Here is a 21,962-nt window from a genome sequence, read left to right on the forward strand (position 1 = left end):
AGTGTGAGGAGTGTATTTTGGTTGGCCTTGTTTTCCTGTCCAGAGGTGGGTTAATTCAGGAGCTTTTGTGAAAGACCCTGCACGATGTGCTGCTCTTAATGAACTCTGTGGGCTGCCAGGGGAGTGGTAGGGAAAATCTGAAGGGACTTTTGGAGCATATTTTGGGATGAAGCAGGAAATGATGGAGAGAGAACAAGGAGGTGAAAACACAGAATTCCATTGATTTCCTTAAGATGATATTTAAGGGCTGGATGATCCTCTCATGCTAATAAAGTAAGAAATGAGGAGGAACTCCATGGGTCTTCCAGGTGCTTGGGTCCATTTACCTGGGCTGGCTTTTGCTGTTTTCCAAGAAAACAAAATATGGGGACAGTGATCCTTTGCAGGCAAGGTTGGCTTCCCACCCCAATGTGGCCCAGCTGTTCCTCAGATGGAAGACCTGGGACTTTTCTACTGCAGTCTGCTTGGGTCAGGGGGATTAAAATCTGGGAGATGACCCAGATCCCCCAGGAATGGATCCCTGGTACAGGGCAGGCTTCCTGCTCTCTTCGGGGGGTTTGGAGGAGCCTGCCCTCATCTTTCCTGGTCCCAGAGCACCACACAAAGATTGGGGTACAGACAAATCCTGTCCTCAGGGTGGTGCTTGGTACCTTTGAAATGGAACTAAAAATGGCCTGGGACCTTCTTTCTCTAGAGCTTGGTGCAGCTGTGGGCAGAACAAGAGGCAGAACCAGTTTCCCTTTCTTTACAGAGGATTTTGCAGACATTATTTTAGATTAGAAACCTTTCACCTGTGCTTCAAAATATCTATATAAAGTGTAATAGTATCCACAAGGCCCATTCCTCCCTCTGGGAGACCAGAGCCTGGAAGGAGAGGGACGTAAGAGTTGTGTTCAGAGGTGACGTCCAAAGGTTGGGGCAGCAGCAGGAGTTGCTGAGGATCTTGTTTTGCTTTGAATGTTGTCGATGCCAAAGTCCCCGGGTGGCAGGTGAGTCCTCCAGGTGGCAGTGAGTGACTGTCCCCTCTTTCCTCAGACACCACACGAACCCCGTGGGCACCGAGTGGCGGTGGAAGATGGACCAGCCTGAGCTGATCCTGCAGGAGGCCCTCGAGAAGCACCAGAACATGATCAGGCAGTTCAAAGGTAACTTCTCTGTCCCCACCCCCGGTGCTGTTAGAGGAGAATCTTCAGAACAGGTGAGAACATTCTGCTCCTCTGGGAAGGAGGCCTGAGGTTCAGGGTATCAGGAGGATGGGGGAGAAGAAACTGCTGTGGCACATTTAATGTCTTCTGAAATGAGGCTCAGCCACTGAGTATGTGCTGTTGCCTGGAGGGAGTAGAGTGGAGTTGCCTCTGGTGCATCCTGGTAGTTGTCAAATCCTTTCCCTTGGTGTGCACAGAGCCTTCCACAGTGGTTAAAGCCAGCCTGGATGAATGGGGATCCTGGCTCCTCTGGAGGAGTGAGGGCAGGTAGGAAGCAAAAGCAATCAGCCTCTTACCTGACAGGAAATACACTGCCAGCCTTAACACCCAGCTTTGTGTTAGCCCTGGAACTTCTGGGTTGTGTTTGTCTCATGAATAATGAAACAGCAGCAAGCAGGGGATTTTGATTTTCAGGAATTATTCAGTACCTGTTATGACTGAAGCTGCAGTTCCACAGCACCTCTGGAAAGCACTGCAGCTTGCTTCCCACAGAAATTCCCTGCAAGTTTGATATTCTGTGTCTATAAATGTAGAGAGGGCTGGGGGTTTTATTTCCCAAATGTGATGATCTGGTTGCTGTGCCAAGGTCAGCTGAGTGTGCTGGCAGGGCTGGTCACCTTGGCAGGACAGCTCCAGGGTTCTGCTCTCCCCAGCTGCCTTGAGCAGCACAAATGGAGTGGAACAGCCATAAAATGTGCAAGATGAGCCCTGGCCTTGGCTGTCATTTTGGGAACCCGGTTGTTTAGGTGGTCTGTGCTCAAAGAGAATCCAATGGATCCAGAATGTGACAGGCACAAAGCCCTTCTGTCAGCAGAACAGAGCTGCTCTGTCTCAATCTCTGCAGTTGGATAATGGGTGGGGAAATAGCTCAGGTTAGGGCCCCTTGGGCTTCATTCTCCTCACGTGGCTGGTTTGGAGTAGCAGCTCCAGTGAAGCCTCACTCCTGAGCCTGGGGTTTCTTTGGCACTGTGTCAAGCATTCCCTGCCCCAGGGGATGGTGTTACTGAAACACCCTCAGCAGCTCTGCAGGGAAGTTTGGTGGGGCTGAGAGGCACACTCAGGGCAGGGCTTTACCCCAGGGGCACCTGGAGAAACATCATGGTCGAGCCAGTGGATGCATGGAAGGGGCTGGAGCCCCAGGAGCAGCTGAGCAAGCTGGAAAGGAGCTCAGCCTGGAGAAAAGGAGGCTCAGGGGGGACCTTGTGGCTCTGCACAGCTCCTGACAGGAGGGGACAGCCGGGGGGGTTGGGCTCTGCTCCCAGGGAACAGGGACAGGAGGAGAGGGAACGGCCTCAGGCTGGGCCAGGGGAGGCTCAGGGTGGATTTTTGGAAAATTCCTTCCTGGAAAGGGAGGCCCTGGCACAGGTTATGCAGGGCAGGGGTGGAGTCCCCATCTCTGGAAATGTTCAAAATTGATGTGGATGTGGCACTTGGGGACATAGGGCAGTGGTGGCCTTGGCAGTGCTGGGGGAATGTTTGGACTTGATGATCCTGGAGGTTTTTCCCAGCCTCAGTTATTCTGTGGTTCTGAGCACTGGGAGGCTCTGAAGGAGATCAGATCTGTCCATGCTGCAGTCCCACCTGTCCCTGTCCCCAGAACAAGGGACAACAGACTTGGTTTCTGTTTGGGATGGTGAAGTTACACATCAAAAGGAGCTTGTTCAGCCAGGGTGGGACCTGGAGTGGTGGGGACCCTCCAGCCCTGGAGGGTTTCAAGTCTCCGGAGAAGAGCCATTATCACCCTGCACTGAGGAATAACCTTCTCATTCCCTGACCCTGCTGTCTTCCCAAAATGGGTTGAGGAGAGGAGATGATTATGGATAGACTTTTCAGCATCTGAAATACCACTGAAGTGTCAGGGGGCCTGTCAGGACATCCCAGTTCTCTCTTTTTGGAGCCTATTTTCTGTTAAACAAATTCATAAATATTACTCAAAATGTGCCTGTGCATCTGAGCACAGTTACCCTTGACCTGGAACTGTGAAAGGAGAAAACAGAAAAGCTCTGGACTAGAACTGTGCTGTAAAGTGGGAAAATAAAAGCTGGTTTATTTTTCTAGTGCTAGATGGCAACATTCCTGTCCTAGCTGCTGTGAGTCAAAGGTTTATTAAGGAGAAGAAAAATCGGTAAGAAAAGCCCAGGAGCTCCTGTTCCATGTAGTGAATTTTACATCGTTCTTCCCTCAGGTGGGTGGGGAAGTGTTGTTAGAGTGGAAGCAGCAAAAACCAAATTGAGGAGGAGCAGAGTGAGTGAACTGAGCTGGGGACAGGCAAAGGTTCAGCTCAGGCAGGATCAGAGTCCCCGTGTGCGGTGCCAGGGCTGGAGGAATGGGCCTGGCTCCTCCAGCCAGCCCAGCAGCTCTGCACAGACACCAGGGGCCTTTATTGAGATTGATGTTTGAGGAAAATGCCAACAAAAGCACAGGAACCACGTGCTGGCGCAGTGAGGTGGCCCAGGTTGCTGTGGGGAGGGGAGGAGGGGTTGTGGCTGGGCTCTGTCCCCTGTGCTGGCACTGCTGGGGCACCTCCAGTCCTGGGTACCTCCAAGAAAGACAGCAAGGGGCTGGGGTGTGTCCAGGGCAGAGAAGGGAACTGGGAAGGCTCTGGAGCCCCAGGAGCAGCTGAGGGAGCTGGAAAGGGGCTCAGCCTGGAGAAAAGGAGGCTCGGGGGGCCCTTGTGGCTCTGCACAGCTCCTGACAGGAGGGGACAGCCGGGGGGGTTGGGCTGTGCTGCCAGGGAACGGGGACAGGAGGAGAGGGAACGGCCTCAGGCTGGGCCAGGGCAGGCTCAGGGTGGATTTTGGGGAAATTCCTTCCTGGAATTTGCTGTCCAGCCCTGGCACAGCTGTCCAGGGAGGTGGAGTCCCCATCCCTGGAGGGATTTATAAGCTGTGTGGAATGGCACTTGGGGACATGGGTTAATGGTGACCTTGCAGTGCTGGAGGAATGGATTCCATCTCCAGTTCCCAACATGAATGTGTCTGATCCTGCAGCACTGGCTGGGAACCCAGAGGGACTCCAGAGGTGTCCCAGCAGGGCTGAGGTGTTGGACCCTGGCCCTTGACATAGACTGTTTGGGTTTCTGGGGAATCAGAACACGGGAAATGTTTCAGCTAGGGAGTCCTCAGGGATGGAGTGTCTGGGGGTGCTGCTCAGGTACCTCCCTGAGCCATTTGAATAAATTGGTGCTGCTCTTTGCAGTCCCAGTCCCACAGCTTTGCAGGCAGATCCATCCACACACCCATTCCATGGGCCAGAGAAACAGGTGAACTCATCTGGTGCTTTATTCATTTGACCCATTGCAGTAAAAATGAGATTTCCTTTGAAGGAACAGAATTCTTGTGTCCCTTTATCCTTTAGGATACCCTACAGGATAGCCCTCTGTACTCTGGGTGCCTGTGGGTGATGATAAATCATCTTCTGCTTTAGTGTTGCCACAGTTTGCGCTGGGTTTGGAGAGCACAGCCATTAAAGCCCCATAATTCTCTCTTGGATTAAATGATGGAGAGACACTTCACTGATAGGGAGCGAGGCTGCGAAATTTATTTGATGGATACATTTTTCTGGGGAGTGACTTGTAAATCTCTGTGCCCTTGCAAAGGGCACACACAGGATGGAAACATAACTCTGGAATGGGAGAGTGGGAGTCTGATAATAAAGGGAAAAAACCAAAGAGAAATGCATGACCTGTCCCAGGAAATCCTCGGAGCACCCATGGATCAGCATGCATAGAGCAGGTCTATCATCCCCCTAGCCCCCAGGCTCTTGTGGTGCTGCTCAGGTCCTTACAGGGGTACCAGAGTCAGCCCCCAGCCTCCCCAGAGTGCTGTGCCAGGGGATGCTGTCTTTTCCCAAGTTCGTGGAGCAGCTGGAATCAGCTTTTCCAGGGAGATGTGCTCTGCTGGGAACTGATGGCAGAAGCAGAGCCATAGGGATTCAGGAGAGTCCCTGCCCTCCTGGAATATACCAATCCTGGCCAGTTTATCCCTGCCTGACTGGTGATTTGTGACCTCAAATGGTTGTGTACAAACCCACTCCCTCCTCTAGGTGGACGTACTAGGTTTGGTTTTGTTCTTCTGCTTATAAAGCTGGCAGGGTAATTATGAGAGTCCAGATGCAAAATGCTGAGAGAGAGAAATTAATTCATTCTAAAACTGACTTGCAGTAGTTTTAGGAATATGAAACTTAGTCCTTTAATCTCAGCGTGTGCTGGAGATGCTGCTTTCTTCTCCAATAAAGCTCTCATTTAGTGCTGTCAGGTTTCTATGGAATAACCATTAGTCCTGGTTATTCCTCAGGACTGAGCCTGGCTGCTTGAAAATGCACTGAGCCCTGCTCTGATTCCAAACCAGCTCTGCTATGTGAGGCTGGAGCAATATCCACAAACACCTCTTTTATCTGGGCTTTGCAGCAGAGCTGTAATTTTCTGTACTGCAGCGTCAAGGCAACGAGAAGGGAGCTGAGGACCTGGATTCACACTCCAGGCTTTGTTTTTTATCTTTAAAACAGACCAGCCCCCAATCCAAAGCCTCAGATAGGATTTGAGTACATCAAGGCATGTCAGAGAAACGTGAAGTGACAGATTTGGGACAAAAGCTTGTTTGGAGGCAGCTGATTTCATCCAGGGTCCTGAGCACCTGGTCAGGTGTGGGTGGGCTGGAGGAGCATGCAGCTCCCCCTTCCTCCTGTGGGCATCAGGAGTGGGACTCGGGTGGTGTTTTCACATGGATGCTACATTTGAGCTCCTTGTGTTTTCCTTCTGAAAGGTCTCTGGCTGTGCAGGACCGTACCATGTGCTGGGGTTTCGTTTGATCACATCCTCTGTGGAGCTGTTTCCAGTCAGGGTTCAGTCCCTTGCTGTGGCTGGGGAGCTGTGCTCAGCTGTCCTTCCTGGAGGCCCACGGGGAGCAGCAGCCATGGCCCGGGCTGCTTTCACACACCTGCTTGGAGTGGCATTGAGCTGCCCTGTGTGTGTGTGTGTGTGTGTGTGTGTGTGTGTCTCAGCACTCAGCAGTGGAGAGCTTGACTCAAGTGTTTAATCTTGGCTCCGGTGTTACCAGCACATTGCTCTCAGCAGCGCCCAGGGCACACCCAGCCCCAGGCAGTGGGTGCTGCTGCTCTCTGGGTGCTGCAGAGCTGCTCCCTGGGCCCTGGCTCTGGCCTGGTGTCCCTTCTGCTTTGGGAGGGCTCCAGCTGCTCTTCTCAGCCCTCCTGTGCCAGGGTGTGTTTTGGATACAGATGTTTGGGAAGGGGATTTGTTACAGAACCACAGAAGGGTTTGGGTTGGAAGGGACCTTAAAAATCACCTTGTTCCAGCCCCTGCCATGAGCAGGGCCACCTTCCCCCAGACCAGGTTGCTCAGGGCCCCAGGCACTGTTCATTTAAGAGTGTTCTCCCCTTTCCAGGCGTGTCAGGAGTGAAGGCAGCTCGGCTGGAGGAAGCTCTGGCAGTGAAGCACTGTGCCCTGTCCCTGGTGGGGGAGCCCATCATGTACCCACACATCAACCGCTTCGTGAGGCTCCTGCACCAGCACGGCATCTCCACCTTCCTGGTCACCAATGCTCAGTTCCCCGAGGAGATCAGGTAAGAGCTGCAGGAAATTCCTCCTGAACTTCCTCCTGAAACATTGGAGTGCTGACCTGTGTCCTAATCCCTTTTAGTGGCCCCTCAGTGTAAGCTCCACATGAGCACTGGCAATGAAAAATCCCCTTCAGCATCTGATTTTAACCTCAATCTTCACATGCTCCTTCTCATCCCTTTCTCCCCGTTAGTTTGATTTTTCCTGTACCTCCTAAACGAACTGTGATTGCTAATGGAAGTGGAGAGGATGACATGTGGCCCTCTGAAGGTGTGGCAGGAGGGGAGCAGTGAGTGAACTGTGGTTTGTGCCTGGGGCAGGAATAACTTCTGTCCTTCTGCCAGCCAGAGCAGGGCACTGAGCTCAGAGATTGCCTTTTGGGGCTGGTCTTTGTTCTAACCCCAGAGGAGCAGCTGTAAATGCTCAACCCAAAGCTCTGTCCAGCTCAGCATCCCCAGCAGGATCAGGAGGGGTGACAAGCACATGTTCATCAGCAAAGTGGGATCTGCTTAATCTCCCTCAGGGGCACTTGAGTGAAATCTTCCAAACACTTTAATGAACTCTTTCAGAGCCTCTCCAAAGGTAAAGAATTGCTTTTTGTGATGCTTTGGAGCATCCAGGCTGCTGTTACCGAAGTGTAGAAAGGAAGTGCAGCACGTGGGGAAATGCAGCTCCAGGGTGGCTGGGGCTGCTCAGAATCCCAGCAGTTGAGAACAGCAGCAAATCCAGCCCTGGAGCTGTGGGAGTTGTGGGCAGGGTGGCCTTGGTGTGTCACCCAGCTCATCCCAGCTCCTCTCTGCTCCTGGGACAGCTTCCTTTGCACTCCTCGTGGTCTGAATCTGGCTCTGAGGGGGGACTGCAGGCAGTTTGGGAGTGAGTAATTATACACTACAAAGACATTCCAAATGATTGAATAATTGTGTAATCAAGTTACTTTAAGTCATGTATTATGTGCCTGGTAGATAGAAATTGCTCTTTCCTAAATATAGCAGTTTAAAAAGAGAGCACACACTCTATTTTGAAGCTGCACTTTTCGGATCTGCTGAATCTTTTTAAAAAGAAACAAAAAAGAAGGGGATAAAATGCTAGTCTTGCTGTCTTAAAAATTGCAACTGATCTTTGGCTCATCAAAGCAGATGATTTGCTTAATATGGGAACTGAAGTAGGCACCCAGCTCACTTCTGTGCTGTCAGCATAGGAGCTGTAGTCAAAAAGTTCATCCTGCAATAGTCAGGGTGACCTCTGGTGCAAGAGAGCTGAGAGGGACTTGGGACAAGGGATGGAGGGACAGGACACAGGGAATGGCTTCCCCCTGCCAGAGGGCAGGGATGGATGGGATACTGGGATGGAATTGTTCCCTGGCAGGGTGGGCAGGCCCTGGCACAGGGTGCCCAGAGCAGCTGTGGCTGCCCCTGGATCCCTGGCAGTGCCCAAGGCCAGGTTGGACAGGGCTTGGAGCAGCCTGGGAATGTCCCTACCCAGGGCAGGATGAACTTTAAGGTCCCTCCCAACCCCTTTTGGAGAGGACAGTGTGGCCTGGGATGTTGCTGGATTCAGGACAGGGGCTCCAGTGGGTGCCCCCTGTGCCTTCCTCTTCTCCTCCTCCTCCTCTCCTTGGGCTGCAGCTTCACCTGCTGCAGGCTCACAATAAACTGAGGGAGGTTTTATACTCCTGTTGAAACTGTACTTGGCTCCTCTCTCTGATCCATGGCTGTGAACAACCCTCGTGTGTGGGTCTGCCTTTATGATCAATAATAATGCCAATAATGAGCAGGTGATTATAAATGCTCACCAGCAAATGGTCATTTTTGATGTTGCTGTTCCTGGTCCTTGTGGGCTCTGTCCTGCCTGCCTGGTGAAGCCACCTCAGGGCTGGAGGCCTGAAGTGAATTTATTTGATGGCACAGCTCAGCTGAAGATTTCAGCTCAGGATTTCTGCCCACATCCATATGTAAATGCCATGGTCTCCTGGATTTCACCTCAGGTGTCTGAGCTAGCAAATCCATCCTGGTACCACACAGCTGGATTTGCTGTTATTCTGCACTGGAGCTGTCCCAGGAGCACCAGTCTGTGTCCTTGTTCTCACTGCACCCGTGGCTGCCCTCTCTCCTTGTTCCCCCTTGGCAGAATGTGCCCAGCTCACCCAGGCTCTGATTCCAGCCATGCAGAGCCCTGTGGGCCATTCCTGTTTGGGGCTGAAATCCGTCCCTTGGATCAGTTCCAATTCCTTCATTTCCCCCGTGCTGACTGTGTCTGGCTCCTGCCTCTCCCTAGGGTTGAGAAGGGATGATTTTTCTCAGCCCCTGTTTTGAAAAGCACCTGCTCCATCTTCACTTTTAATTAAGCAAAGATAGCACTGAGTAAAGAAAGAGTTTGGCTCAGTATTCCTGGAAACTGAACACTTCACTTAGGCCCAGAATATTTGGTCATTTTGGAGTCTGTGGCTTGGGTTGCCAGTCCAGACAAACTTGTTTACAAAACTGAGATTTTAACTTGAAATGTTCAGTTTGTTCCGGGTTATTTCATTTTGCTGTCTAAATACACACACAGAGAGTGGGTTCCAATGGTTGGTTGAGTGTCCACATTAAGTGGATTTTTCTGGACACAAAGAGCTCTGGTCAGTCTCACTGTGGCCAGTTATTGTCTCTGTCACCTTTGGGTGACAGTGTATTCTTAGGTGGCACTGTTTGGCAGCTTTTGATTTCTCCTCATCTCTAGAGAACCAAATGAAGCTGGGACTGGTGCCTGCTCATTACAGACTTCACACAAAACACTCTGAAAATGCTGCCCCCAAATTTTGGGAGCTCTGTGGTACACTGGGGTGTGGTTGTTGATGCTGCAGCCCCCGGGGTGGGAGGTGCCACGAGGGGTGGCACCACTGCCTTGGTCACTTCTATCAGTGGAAAGTCACTTCTATCAGTGGAAAGGCTCTGTCCCCATCCCTGGAGGTGCCCAAGGAAGGCCTGGACATGGCACTCAGTGCCTTGGGCTGGTGGCAAGGTGGGCATCGGGCACAGGCTGGGCTTGGTGACATTGAAGGGCTTTTCCAACCTCAGTGATCCTGGGATTCTGAGAGAGCTCCTTTCTAGGTTGTTCTTAATCCCTTTGATCCTTTTGCTGATGGGCTGTGGTGTTGCTGCTTCTCCTTTTTCCCTTGGCATTTATGGAAGGGATCAGCCTCCACCTAGGCTCTTCCCACAGCAAAGGAGGTTTAGTCCCTCCAGGAGTTCCCAGTGTTGGGCTCCCAGGTGCTGGGACCAGCACTTGTGACCAGAAAGGCTCTGCTCCAGGATTTCTGTGGAATAAGAGCCTTGCAGTGGAAGGAGAATGCAGTTGTGGTTTGTGTGTGGATTTATTTTCTAAACAGCTATCCCTTCAAAAAGATATCCCTTCAAAAATGTCTCTGATGATCCTGCTGCAGGTCAGGGGAGTTCAGCATGTCCAGCAGTAGGAACTGGCTGAATTAGGGCTGAATTTAGAGTCACAGGATCCCTGAGGGTGGAAAATCCCTCCAGGATCATTGAGTTCCATCTGTGCCCCGTCCCTACCTTGTCCCCAGCCCAGAGCAATGAGTGCCATGTCCAGCCCTTCCTCTGACACCTCCAGGGATGGGCAGTCCAAACCTCCCTGGGCAGCCTCTGCCAGTGCCTGACCACAGAGAAATTCTTCCTGTGTCCATTTCTGTTGAATGGGATTGTTTTCCCATGGGCCAAATAGATGGTGGAGAAAGGGCACAGCTTTGTGAACTGCAGAACCTCTCCGTGCCTCACCTGAACCCCTTCCTTTGGGAAGCCTTTCCTGATGTGTTACAGCTCCACTGGAGTGAAATCCGCCCTGGTGCAGGGAGAAAATGACAAAGGCATTGTCGGCCAAGGGCTGTGTGTGTGAGTTCTCAGCCGTGGGGCTGTTTGTTGAGGTTATGACACCTTGCTGCTAATGGTGGTCACTTGGCAAAGATGAACTTTCCCTGGAAACACTGTCCAGTTCCTGTTCCTGCTTTTGTAGGAGAGCACAAACTCAAGCTGCAGATTCGGGAAAGCAGCAATTCCCTTTTCCCTTTGCAGGAGGCTGGAGCCTGTGACCCAGCTCTACATCAGTGTGGATGCCAGCACCAAGGAGAGCCTGAGGAGGATTGACAGACCCCTCTTCAAGGACTTCTGGCAGAGGTTTCTAGACAGCTTAAAGGCCTTAGCTGAAAAGGTACCCACTTAAGAATGGACTTTTAAGTGGCTTTTTCCTTCCTTCTACACTTTGCTGACTCACCACATCTTTTTCTTCCATCTCACCTTACCTGATTCTACTTTCTGCAGAACCAGAAGACTTGAGAGGCTTTAAGATGGACTGTGGAGTGGGTTCTGGGTGTGTTGGGAGTATATTTCCATGGTTGGGGTGTGCAAGTGTGTGAAGTGCAGCAGGTTTGAGTGGGTTTCCAGAGCAGAATGTGTGTGTCAAATGGGGCAGTAAATGCAGTGAATAAAAAGCACTGTGAAGGATGAAGAGATTATCAAATAACAGATTTCCTAACAAAGGGGTTACACTAAAAACAGGCTGCTGAAGGAAAGCTGGAAATTCAGGGAAGAGTTGTAAATCCCCTGTGTTCCTTTGCTCTGGTTCTCAGGGGCTCCCTTGAAATGGCAGCACATGTGGGACATTAAAATGTGTGTGCTGGAGTTCAGTAGCTCTGTCACCTTCCTGCTCCTGAGAAATCTGCTTTTTTCTGGAAGGTTGACCCAGCCTGGGGGATCTGAGCACAGCAGCAGGGGGGGCTTTGCTCTGTGTGTGTTGGACTCAGCTGAGCAGTGGCCTGGGGCCCTGGGGTGGTGTCAGCTCAGGCTCTGTTTGACAGGTGAGCTTTGGAGTAATTAATGAAGCACTCCTGGGCCCAGCAGCACATGAGTGGATAAGAACAGTGCCTCACAGGCATGTCTGCCTCTCTTGTTCCTGCTCCTGGGCTCTGGTGGAAGCCAGGGCTGTGTTTTCTGATCTGGCAGCTGTTGACATGTTACCTGCTGGGATGAACAGCCGAGACTGTTGCTTTTGAATAATGAGGTTTTGTAGGAATAATGAGTTTTCCAGCCTTCTCAGATGATGGTGTTGGACCATTCTCTGCCAAACTTAGATTAGTGGATCCGTGAGACTCAGAGGAATTGAGTGGCACTTCCTGCTGCAAAGGCACGTGGGCAGCATGGTCAGGTGCTTTGTGTGTGATGGTGCAGCTCTCCTGTACAAAACCTCAGGCCAAACAATGAAATGAACATTGAAACAAACATTGAAATGAAGTGCAGACTAAATCCTCTGTGAGCAGGGAAATCTGTGGGAAGAAGTAGAGCTAAAACACTGAAGGCACAAAATACTGAAAAAGCCTTTTGGGAAGTTGCTTTTGCCCATGATTTCTTTCCTGCTGCTTCTCTTGACCCTGAGTGTTCATTACTGGGAGAAGTTTCCTTGCAAACAATTGAAGGTGAAAGTATTGGCAAGTCTGTCCATACAGCTAAAAATACCCTGGTCAAGGTGAAGAGGAGAGGAGAAAAGCAGTTCCACTAGCAGGTGCATTTTCTCCTCCAAGCAACTGCACTTTGAAGGGTCCTTGAAACACTGATAACACGAGAGCCAATTAATGGTTGTTCCAGTTGAAACCCTGCTCTGCCAGCCCTGCTCAGCTGCATGAGGCAGCATCACATGTGGGGACAGCAGGAACTCTTGGGGAAGCTGCTGTTTGTTGGTTTTCTCTTAATCCCAAAATCAGTGAGGTTGGAAAAGCCCTCCCAGCCCATCCAGTCCAAGCTGTGCCCAGAGCACTGAGTGCCACGTCCAGCCCTTCCTTGAGCACCTCCAGGAATGGGGACTCCAACCCTCCCTGGGCAGCCCCTGCCAAGGCCTGACCACCCTTTCTGTGGGGAATTTTCCCTAATATCCAGCCCAAATCTCCCCTGGCACAGATTGAGGCCATTTCTCTTTGTCCCCTGTTCCCTGGGAGCAGAGCCCGATGCCCCCGGCTGTCCCCTCCTGTCAGGAGCTGTGCAGAGCCACAAGGTCGCCCCTGAGCCTCCTTTTCTCCAGGCTGAGCCCCTTTCCAGCTGCCTCAGCTGCTCCTGGACACACCCCAGCCCCTCAGGGTCTGTCTTGTCAGGGGGGCACAAAACTGACTCTGGGTTGGAGGTGCCTCAGCAGTGCCAGCACAGGGGACAATCCCTGCACTGATCAAGCACAAGATTCTGGTACCCAAAACCTCCAGGTGCTCCTGGGCAGCAGCAGCTCTCTGTTCCCCTCCCAGCTGCCCTGCCCAGAGCTGGCAGGAGCTCTTCTGTGTGACTGTGAATATGGGAGGTGGTGGCAGCTAAAGCACCTGCAAATTCCTGGGAAATACAGACCCTTCTCCAGGCTGGGTGTGGAATGCTGCTGTGCTGTGTTGGGAAGGCGATGTTAATTTATCTGGAAACAAATAAAAATCCCAGTTTTTCCCAGTGCCTGACAACCCTTCCAGGCTGATTCAGTCATTCCAGGGTGGAGAGGAGCTGGCACTGCAGCTCATCTGAGTCACTGCTGAGCAGTCATAGGCAGCTTTGAGCTGGGCACACTGAAAAATACAAGTGGGCAAAGGGAGTTTATAGGAACATGAGTTGTACTTGCTGTGATCACCCCTGTGGGGTTTGGGAGGTGCTGGTCCTGCTCTCTCCCTGCTCCCTGCCTGAGGCTGCAGGGGTGGGTGGTGACAAAATAATCCTCTGGTTTGGTAATCCAGACTGAGAAGTGGGAGAAAGGAAGAGGGAAAGACATGGTTTTAAGTGAGAAAGGAGAGAGGATGCTTGTCTTGGCTGTTCTCCTTCCTCCAGCCAAAGCCCAGGTCTTGTTAAATATGGGAGGGCCTAGGGAAAGATGGGCTTCAAACCTCTTGCCCCAGTGAGGTGTTATAGAACTTCAGAATCCTGGAATGGTTTGGGTTGGAAGAGACCTTAAACTCACCTCATTTTAACCCCTTCCACCAGGCTGCTCCAGGCCCCATCCAGCCTGGCCTTGGCCCAGTTATGCTGATAATGGATTTCATGCTTTTAACTGAACTTCTGCACAATGTTCTTGAGCCTCAGTAAAAGGGTGAATTTAATAACAAATTGTTCTCAGGATGATCTGACAAGCCTCATCCAACATGTCAGGGATTAGTTGCTACTTCCATTTTCAAAGGAAGCCCAGGAAGAAAAGATAAAAAGCTTTTGTGCTATTTCTCTCTGCAGCAAACAACTTTGTCCACTGCTACTTGGAGCAAGTTTGATAATTTCTAGAGCTGCTCTCATTGAAATGATCTCCATGTTAAATTTTCTGTGCTGAGAAGCACTTTTTGAGAGAGGAGTTTATGTTAAACAGCAGGTGGACTCCCAAAGGCTCCTTTGTTTCTTGTCCTGAGTCCTCTGCCCCTGAAATTAAATGGAGAGAGAAAGGAAAGACATGAGCATGTGCAATTTAGACTGTGCCCTTCCCAAACACCACGTTTGAGTTTTGGATCCTCACCCTCTGACAGCCTTGAGTTTGTAAGAGTGATTGAGAGATGACTTGGCTTGATAGACAAGTTCTTGGAGCAGGCACTGAGGATGTGAATCCTTGTCTCATCATCAGGATGAGAAATCTCTGCTAAAACATGTTTCTTCCAGCCATTGCTGCTTCCTAATCCCTATGCAATGAGGAATGGATTGCAAACCAATGATGAGGATCCAGCTCAGGAGGGAAGGGGGAGATTTTCCATCCCTGGAGGTTTTAGTATCAAGTTGATGCTTTTTTTCCAAAATACCTTTAACCAGATGTGCTGAGCAAGAAAACAACCCTTGGTCTTTGAGCTCTCATCACCCCCCAGTCGGATTTGGGATCCTCTGGTTTTTGGTTTGGGCTCTGTTTCCCTCAGGGTGACTGGATCAAGTTCTGCAGGCTGAGGAACTTTGGGAATTTGTCCTGGTTGTTGTCCATAAATCACCGAGTGTTTTCCCAAGCAATAGGGGCATTGGCTGGGACAAATGGGAATCCCCTGCTGAGAACTGGAATGGGGATGCAGCCCATTCCACCTCCCTGCTCAGGCAGGGCCATCCCAGAGCACAGGGCACAGCACTGTGTGCACAGGGCTCTGGAGTATCCCAGCCCAGGGAGACTCCAGCCCCTCCCTGGGCAGCCTGTTCAGGGCTGGGCACTGCCCAGGGCAGCAGTTCTGCCTCCTGGGCAGGGGCAGTTCCTGGGCTCAGGCCCTGCCCATGGCTCTGGTGCCACTGCTGGGCCCCGGAGCAGAGCCTGGGCCCTGCTCTGCCCTCCCTGCACACAGGGACAGCCAGGCCTGAGGGCCCCTCTCAGCTGGGGCTCCTCTCCAGGCTGAGCAGCCCCAGCTCCCTCAGCCTTTCCTGGGCACAGAGATGCTCCAGGCCCTCCTCATCCTCACAGCCTGAGCTGGCCTGGCTCCAGGAGCTCCTGTCCCTGCTGTGCTGAGGATCCAGGGCTGGACACAGCACCCCAGAGGTGCCCCCAGGGCTGGGCAGGGGGGCAGGATCCCTCCCTGACCTGCTGGGAATGCTCCTCCTGACCTGGGGTGAGCAAAACAGCTCTTGAATAAGTGGTTGCTGGTCCATGGGTGTCCATGGGCTTGCTGGGCTCTAGGCTGAAGGTCCATGCTGTCACTTGTGCTCTGAGGAACATCTTCCAGCCCTGGCGTGGTGTCACCTCCTCTGTCTGTAGCCCTCGAGTTCCTCAAGATGAATCCTGTCCCGGTACAGGCTGGCCTGGCAGGACTTGCTGTGCTGCCAGAGCCAGGCAGGCAGAGCTGAGCTCCTGGGACCTGCAGGGGCCAGGTGCCAGTGTTCTCTCAAACAGCCTGGAGCCACGCACAGACAGGAATGAGCCCTGCAGGTTAATGGGATGGTGTGGCACTGCGAGAACTGATGATGGAGCAGAACCTTGTCCTTCCTGTCCTTCCAGGAGGGTCACAAAGCAAAGGAAGCAGCTCATTGGCACTGCCAGGAGCTCAGGCTGTGCCTTTGGACATCACACACAGCACTGCTGCAGATCTGGGATCCAACCTTGCCCTCACTCTCTGCTTCAAGGGGATTAGGATTTCCTGGAGAACCAGGGTCAGGGCTCGATGGGAGAGGTAGAGCAGACACCTGGGATTTTTCTTTATTAAAGAAAGATCAAGAAGGGAAATGGTTCCCTCTGCCTGTGCTAGGATATCACACACTGGCAGTGCCTGGGTTTGGTGGCTGGATGTTCCTTGCTGGCAGGTGCTAGGAATGGTTTATGCAGGGCAAGGCACGAGATACAAAACCAGCTCCCATTGCTGTCTCCGGGTCTGCATTTTCACACTGTTCACAGGTAGCTCTTGTTGCATTCCCGGGTGTTGAAGAGACCAGTTTGATATTTAAACATTCCCAGCCTTGCATCTCCTGCTGTTTACTTGACTCTTTATTTTTCCCAACATCATCCTGTCTTCCAAGTTACCTTTGTCTTTGTGTAATTACAAACAGCATAAATACATTGAGTTATATCCTCAGCAGGTTTTACTGCTGATTATTTTGTAATAAATGACAGGAACAATTGTTTTTATGAAAAGACAGATTTGATTTGCAGGGAGATGATTTATGTGGCTCCTGGGGGAGGGGAGCCATGTCTGATGTTTCTGAGTGGAGGGACTTTTTAAGGAGAATTTAAATGTAAAATCTGCAACAGATGTTAGAATCAGTAATCAATTTTGCCACTATAAATTTAGAAGAATTTGACTCTTCTGCACAGTAAATGCTCCCACCAGCTGTGTTCTTGTTTTAATAGGATTGCTAATGAGACCTGTGGTGAAAGCCTTGGGCAATGCAGCCTGAGGAGTATGACACAGGTATGATGTTAATATGGAGTTATTGCTTCTGAAATCCATCCTGTCCTTTCAGTGTCCTCACAGCAATCCAAACCAGGCTTCAGCAAGATGCTTGGCTGCTGAGGGAGCGAAATCTCATTTCTCTGGCTGTGCCAGTCCCTCCTGGTTTGCTTGCAGGCAAGGAAGGGGGGAAATGTTCATACAGCTCCAGTCAAAGGGGTGTGATATTCCAGCAGCTGCTGTCCTGTGCGTGCTGGGGAGGCAGGGAGTGAGGCTGGGGGAAGGGAGGCTTCTGTAGCTACCCAGTGAGCCCCAGGCACAGGCAGGGGGTGGAATCCATGTTCTCCCCATCCATCATCCCAGGTGAAGCCCCTCCTCTCATTCCTGCCTGGCAGAGGGTGCCCAGTGCCACCTCAGGGTTGGGACAGGGCACCCCTATCCCCTCCCATGGCCTTGAGAAGTGGCAGTAAGAGAGCCTTCCTCCTCCTCCCAGCTGCACTCATCCCTTCCCTCCTCAGGCAGCAGACATTCTCCAGCTTGCCCAGCCTTTCTGCTGCAGAAATGTAGGGAGCATTTGCAATTCTTACCCTCTGTTAAAGAGCATCTCTCCTTTGCCTGGAGCTCTTCCAGAAGCTGCCTGAGAGATGCCAGCCTTGGCTTTTAGGGAGCTTGGTTCAAACCAGTCTCTCTTCCCCTTCCAGGTTATTTATTACTCAGCCAAGGGCTATTCCCTTCCCTGGACTTGGCTCTGGGAGCTCCCAGCTCCCCCAGCAGCCTCTGTGGCCTTGGGGACATTTGGTCACATTTTTGTTCTCTGGTTGTGAACTAGAGCAGTTTTCATGGAGCGGCCCCCTGAGGAGGCTGAGCCCGTGTGTGTTTTTATGGGAACTCTCCAGAAGGAAAGAACAGCCCTAAAATTCTGCTTGTGGCAACAAGGGAAACTTAGGACTTTACTTTGCTTCCAGCCAAGGTTTTATTTCAGCCCATGAAGCTGAGCTGACAGGGCTGAATGGCTCAGGTTGGGCCTGTGCAGGGCAGGGCACCACACTGCAGTTGCTAAATGCATTAACTCTGGATTTCTCTCCTCACTGAGCGATCACCAGCAGCTCTCACACGAGGAGTCAGGTGAGAGGCGTTTATTGGGTTCATTGAATCCATTCCTCTGCATCCTTGCATTTGGCATTTCAGGAAAGACAAGTTGACAAAACATCTGCAGGAGTGATGTGTTTGCTCATCTGCAATGGGCAGTGCCTAACAGACAAACACTGCAAGCAAGGAAAGGGATTTTCTGGGAATGTGGTGATGGTAGGAACACCCTCCTGCATTTGGGAAAGGCAGAATCAGGAGGACGTTGCTTTGGAGGGGGAGAAATCCGTTCCTGAAGGGTGATTGTGATGGGCTGAGTGCAGGGGTGCTTGGGGGGCAGGGCTGGAGTGCTGGAGCCAGGCTTGCACTGACACAGGGACACATGGGGACACAGGGACACACATGGGGACACGTGGACACGGACACACAGGGACACAGGGACACAGACACAGGGACACACGGGCACACATGGGGACATACAGGGAGACACAGACACAGGGACACACAGACACAGGGGGACACAGGGACACACAGGCACACAGGGACACACAGGGACACACAGGGACATGGGCACAGGGACACACATGGGGACACGTGGACACGGACACACAGGGACACACAGACACAGGGACACACGGACACAGGGACACATGGGTCACACGGGGCACAGGGACACACAGACACAGGGACACACAGACACAGGGACACACGGACACATGGACACAGGGACACACAGATGCATGGGTACGGACACACAGGGACACACAGACATGGGCACACAGACACTTGGACACATGGACAGGGTGCCCAGGGCTGTTCAGTGCCACGTGTCCTTTCGGTGGCCCTGGGGAGGTTCTCCTGCCCTGGGGTGAGACCCAGGCGCTTGGCTCCAAGGGGACTGGACCTGGTTTACTTTGTTGGGACCTTCAGGGCAGGATCCTGCAGCAGGAATGTGGCAGCAGAGCTCAGGGAATAGCTGTACCTTCAGTGCTTGCTTGCTGATCAGCTCCCTCAGCTCCCAGTTCAGCTCCTTTGGGTCGCAGAGACCCCAGACTGCCTTGGTCAGGGTGACTTTGGGCAATAAACAGGCTCATGCCAAGGAGTGCTGCTTCCCTTGGGGAAGCATCCCCATGGGGATGTGGGTGCCTTGGCCCTGTTCCTGTCAACCCCCGCCAGGCCACGGGGAGCTGGGGTGGGAGCTGGGTGCTGGTGGCTCTAAGAGCTGGCTGTGACTTCGCAGACCACGTGGCCTATCCATGGCTTTTCCAGTGACCCCTCTGCAGGCTGTTGACTTGCAGGTTGTGCAGTTGGGAGCCAAGTCCTGGGTGTTCTCCTTGGATGAAGCTGCTGTTGGATTTGGCAATGGCAGAAATGCAGGAACTGCAGCACAAGGATATGGTAAAAAAATGTGGGCAAACCCCGACTCAGGGAAGAAATGATGATGTCTGGCTCCAGATCAGAAGGCTGAAGTATCTGCTTTATTAAAACTATACATTATATTATATATTTATATTTATACTATATATCACATTAATATACTATTTAAAGAGATACTATGCTATTCTCCATACTTACTTCTTACTTACCTCTCTAACTAACTCAAACTCATAACTCTGCTGAGAGCCCAAGCCACAGCTGGATCCCATTGGTCACTGACCCCAAACAACCTTCACCAGAATCCAACCCGGCAATCACTGCAGGTGAACAATCTCCACACCACATTCCACATGGGGAAAACAAAGGAGCAGAGATAAAGATTGTTTTCTCTTCTTCTCTTTGTGCTTTTCCTGAGTGACAGAATTACGTCTCTCTGTCCAGAGAATGTGAATGTCACACAAGGATTCAGAGTTCTCTCTGAAGCTGCAAAGCAGCTGGGGCATCTTTCATTGAATTCCCAGAAATTAATATAATTCTGGTTATAATGTGGTAATTCACAGAATTCACCAGGGAGTATGTGAACTGTGGGTCCAGGGCAGGCCATGGAAATGCTCCAGGGGCTGGAGCCAGGCTGGGATAGCTGGGGGTGTTCACTTGGAGAAGGTAAGGCTCCAGAGAGACTTTAGAACCCCTTCCAGAGCCTAAAGAGGGCTTTTAAAAGGAAGGAGAGGGACTTTTACACAGGCAGAGAGTGATGGGACAAGGGGCACAAAATCTGTTTGGTGCAAGAACCAAATGAGGTGCAGTGCAAATGATCTCTGTAAGTGCTTAGTGCTAAACCCAGCAGGTCTGGAGTGTTTGGGGGTGATGAGCCCTGGAACTGGAGAGCTGATGATCCATCATAAATACATGTAATAGAAAACAACTGTTTACAGAGCTGTACAAGTGTGTGTGTGTTTGCATCATTGCTTTTATGTCCTTCTAGCTCAGGGCTGGAATTTGCTTAACAATCCTGGGGACTCCGATCTCCCTCTGAGCTCTCTGAGTCCAGCTTGCTGTGGAAGCAGCAGGATCTGAAGGCATTTCATGGACACTAGGTCTCTAAAGGAGTGCTGTAATGTGAGGTGTTGGAATTTCAGGTATCCCCTGGGCAGGCTCCTCAGGTGGAGCACACCTGAATCCTCAGACACCAGGATTTGAGTAAATCCTTTGCTGGGATTTTTATCATTCCCTTGCTCTGCTCCAGCACCTGCAGGAGCTCTCTCAGCCCCAGCTCAAGCTCACCTATTTACCAGAATGGGCACTTAAAATGTTTAAAGCCCATAATTGTTGTTCTTTTAGAGCCCAACTCTTGAATTAAGGCTTTACAAGAGCACCGAGTTTGCAAGGATTGCTTAATCAATGTGAGAAATTTATGTCAGACTCCTTGTTTACACTGCTCTTTGTGAAGTGAACTAGGCAGGATTTTCAGCAACCCTGGTGGGGCTTTCAGATCTATTTTTAAATCATTTGGACAAAACCCAGAAGAAAAATATAAATAATTTGCTTCACAGCCTGCAAGAGTGTTTTTTAACGAGGTAATTATGTTTTTATGGCAGCTTAATCTCTGCTTTCATCACTGGAAGTTGCATTGCTGGTTTGTTATTTCCCAGGATAACGAGTGTCACTATTCCCATAAATACAGTCACCCCTTCCCAGGCTGTGGCTGAGTTCCTGTCTGTGCCACCCTCACAGGAACAATCCCTTCCCAGTATCCCATCTCACCCTGCCCTCTGGCAGTGGGAAGCCTTTTCCCCCTGTCCTGGCACTCCAGGCCCTTGTGCCAAGTCCATCACCATCCTTCCTGCGGAATCCTTCAGGTGATGGGAGGCCACAAATGGATCACGCCAAAACTTTCCCTCCTCCAGGCTGATCCTGCAGTTACTCCCTCAACCCTTCAGTATTACAGGGTTATTTAAAATAGTTTATTCTCCTTTCCCGTATGCCCTACTGCTGAGCAAAACACAACGATTTTGAAGAATATTCCTTCAGGCCCCTGGGAAATCTCAATGGGAGATTGGTGAGGAAGATTTCCTCATAGAGATCTGTGAGGAAGCATCCAAGTCTTTGGCTGGGTGTATAAATAACTGGGATGGCTGAAAGCTCCTGAGCAGCTGGCAGTGCCGTGGGGCAGCCTGGGCTCCGGCCCTGCACCCGGAGTGGCTTTGGGAATGTTCAGTTCCAACCTCAGCCCCAGCCTTTGCCTGAATGGGGCTGGGTTTGAGCTGCTCTTTTTGAGCTGCTCTTCTCCTCCATTTCCTTTTTGCCCATGCAAATGCCACTCTCAGGCTCTTTCTCAGCGTTCCCCAGTCTGTGTTAAGATGCTGATGCATTGTTGTTAGAGGCCAACTTCCTCTTGCCACACAATCACTGAGGCTGGAGAAGCCTCCAGGGTCCTGAGTCCAGCCATTCCTCCAGCACTGCCCAGGCCACCACTGACCCTGTGCTCACATCACCTGTGTTTTGAACCCCTCTGGGGATGGGCACTGCACCACCTCCCTGGCAGCTGTGCCAGGGCCTGGCCTCCCATTCAGTGAAGAAATGTCCCCAAAATCCACCCTGAGCCTCCCCTGGCCCAGCCTGAGGCTGTTCCCTCTCCTCCTGTCCCTGTTCCCTGGCAGCAGAGCCCGACACCCCCGGCTGTCCCCTCCTGTCAGGAGCTGTGCAGAGCCACAAGGTCCCCCCTGAGCCTCCTTTTCTCCAGGCTGAGCCCCTTTCCAGCTGCCTCAGCTGCTCCTGGGGCTCCAGCCCCTTTCCAGCTCCCTTCCCTGCCCTGGACACGCTCCAACCCCTTCTTTGGAACTCCCCTGTAGTTTATTCTTTGATCTTGTGTTTCTCCTGCCTTCTC

At 51.6% G+C, this 21,962-nt stretch overlaps 1 protein-coding gene across 6 annotated transcripts in view; it reads left to right on the plus strand.

Annotated features, from left to right (window-relative positions):
• The window catches only part of LOC128798004 (S-adenosyl-L-methionine-dependent tRNA 4-demethylwyosine synthase TYW1-like), a 98,483-nt gene that overhangs the window by 42,850 nt on the left and 33,671 nt on the right, over positions 1-21,962 (plus strand). For all 6 annotated transcript variants that reach the window (XM_053961096.1, XM_053961101.1, XM_053961098.1 and 3 more), the window contains 3 exons: positions 1,036-1,145; positions 6,608-6,785; positions 10,845-10,980. In XM_053961096.1, the coding sequence (XP_053817071.1) occupies positions 1,036-1,145; positions 6,608-6,785; positions 10,845-10,980 (424 nt within the window). The remainder of the gene's footprint in view (positions 1-1,035; positions 1,146-6,607; positions 6,786-10,844; positions 10,981-21,962) is intronic.

Source organism: Vidua chalybeata, chromosome 20 (assembly GCF_026979565.1).
Source record: "Vidua chalybeata isolate OUT-0048 chromosome 20, bVidCha1 merged haplotype, whole genome shotgun sequence".
NCBI classification, from domain to species: domain Eukaryota; kingdom Metazoa; phylum Chordata; class Aves; order Passeriformes; family Viduidae; genus Vidua; species Vidua chalybeata.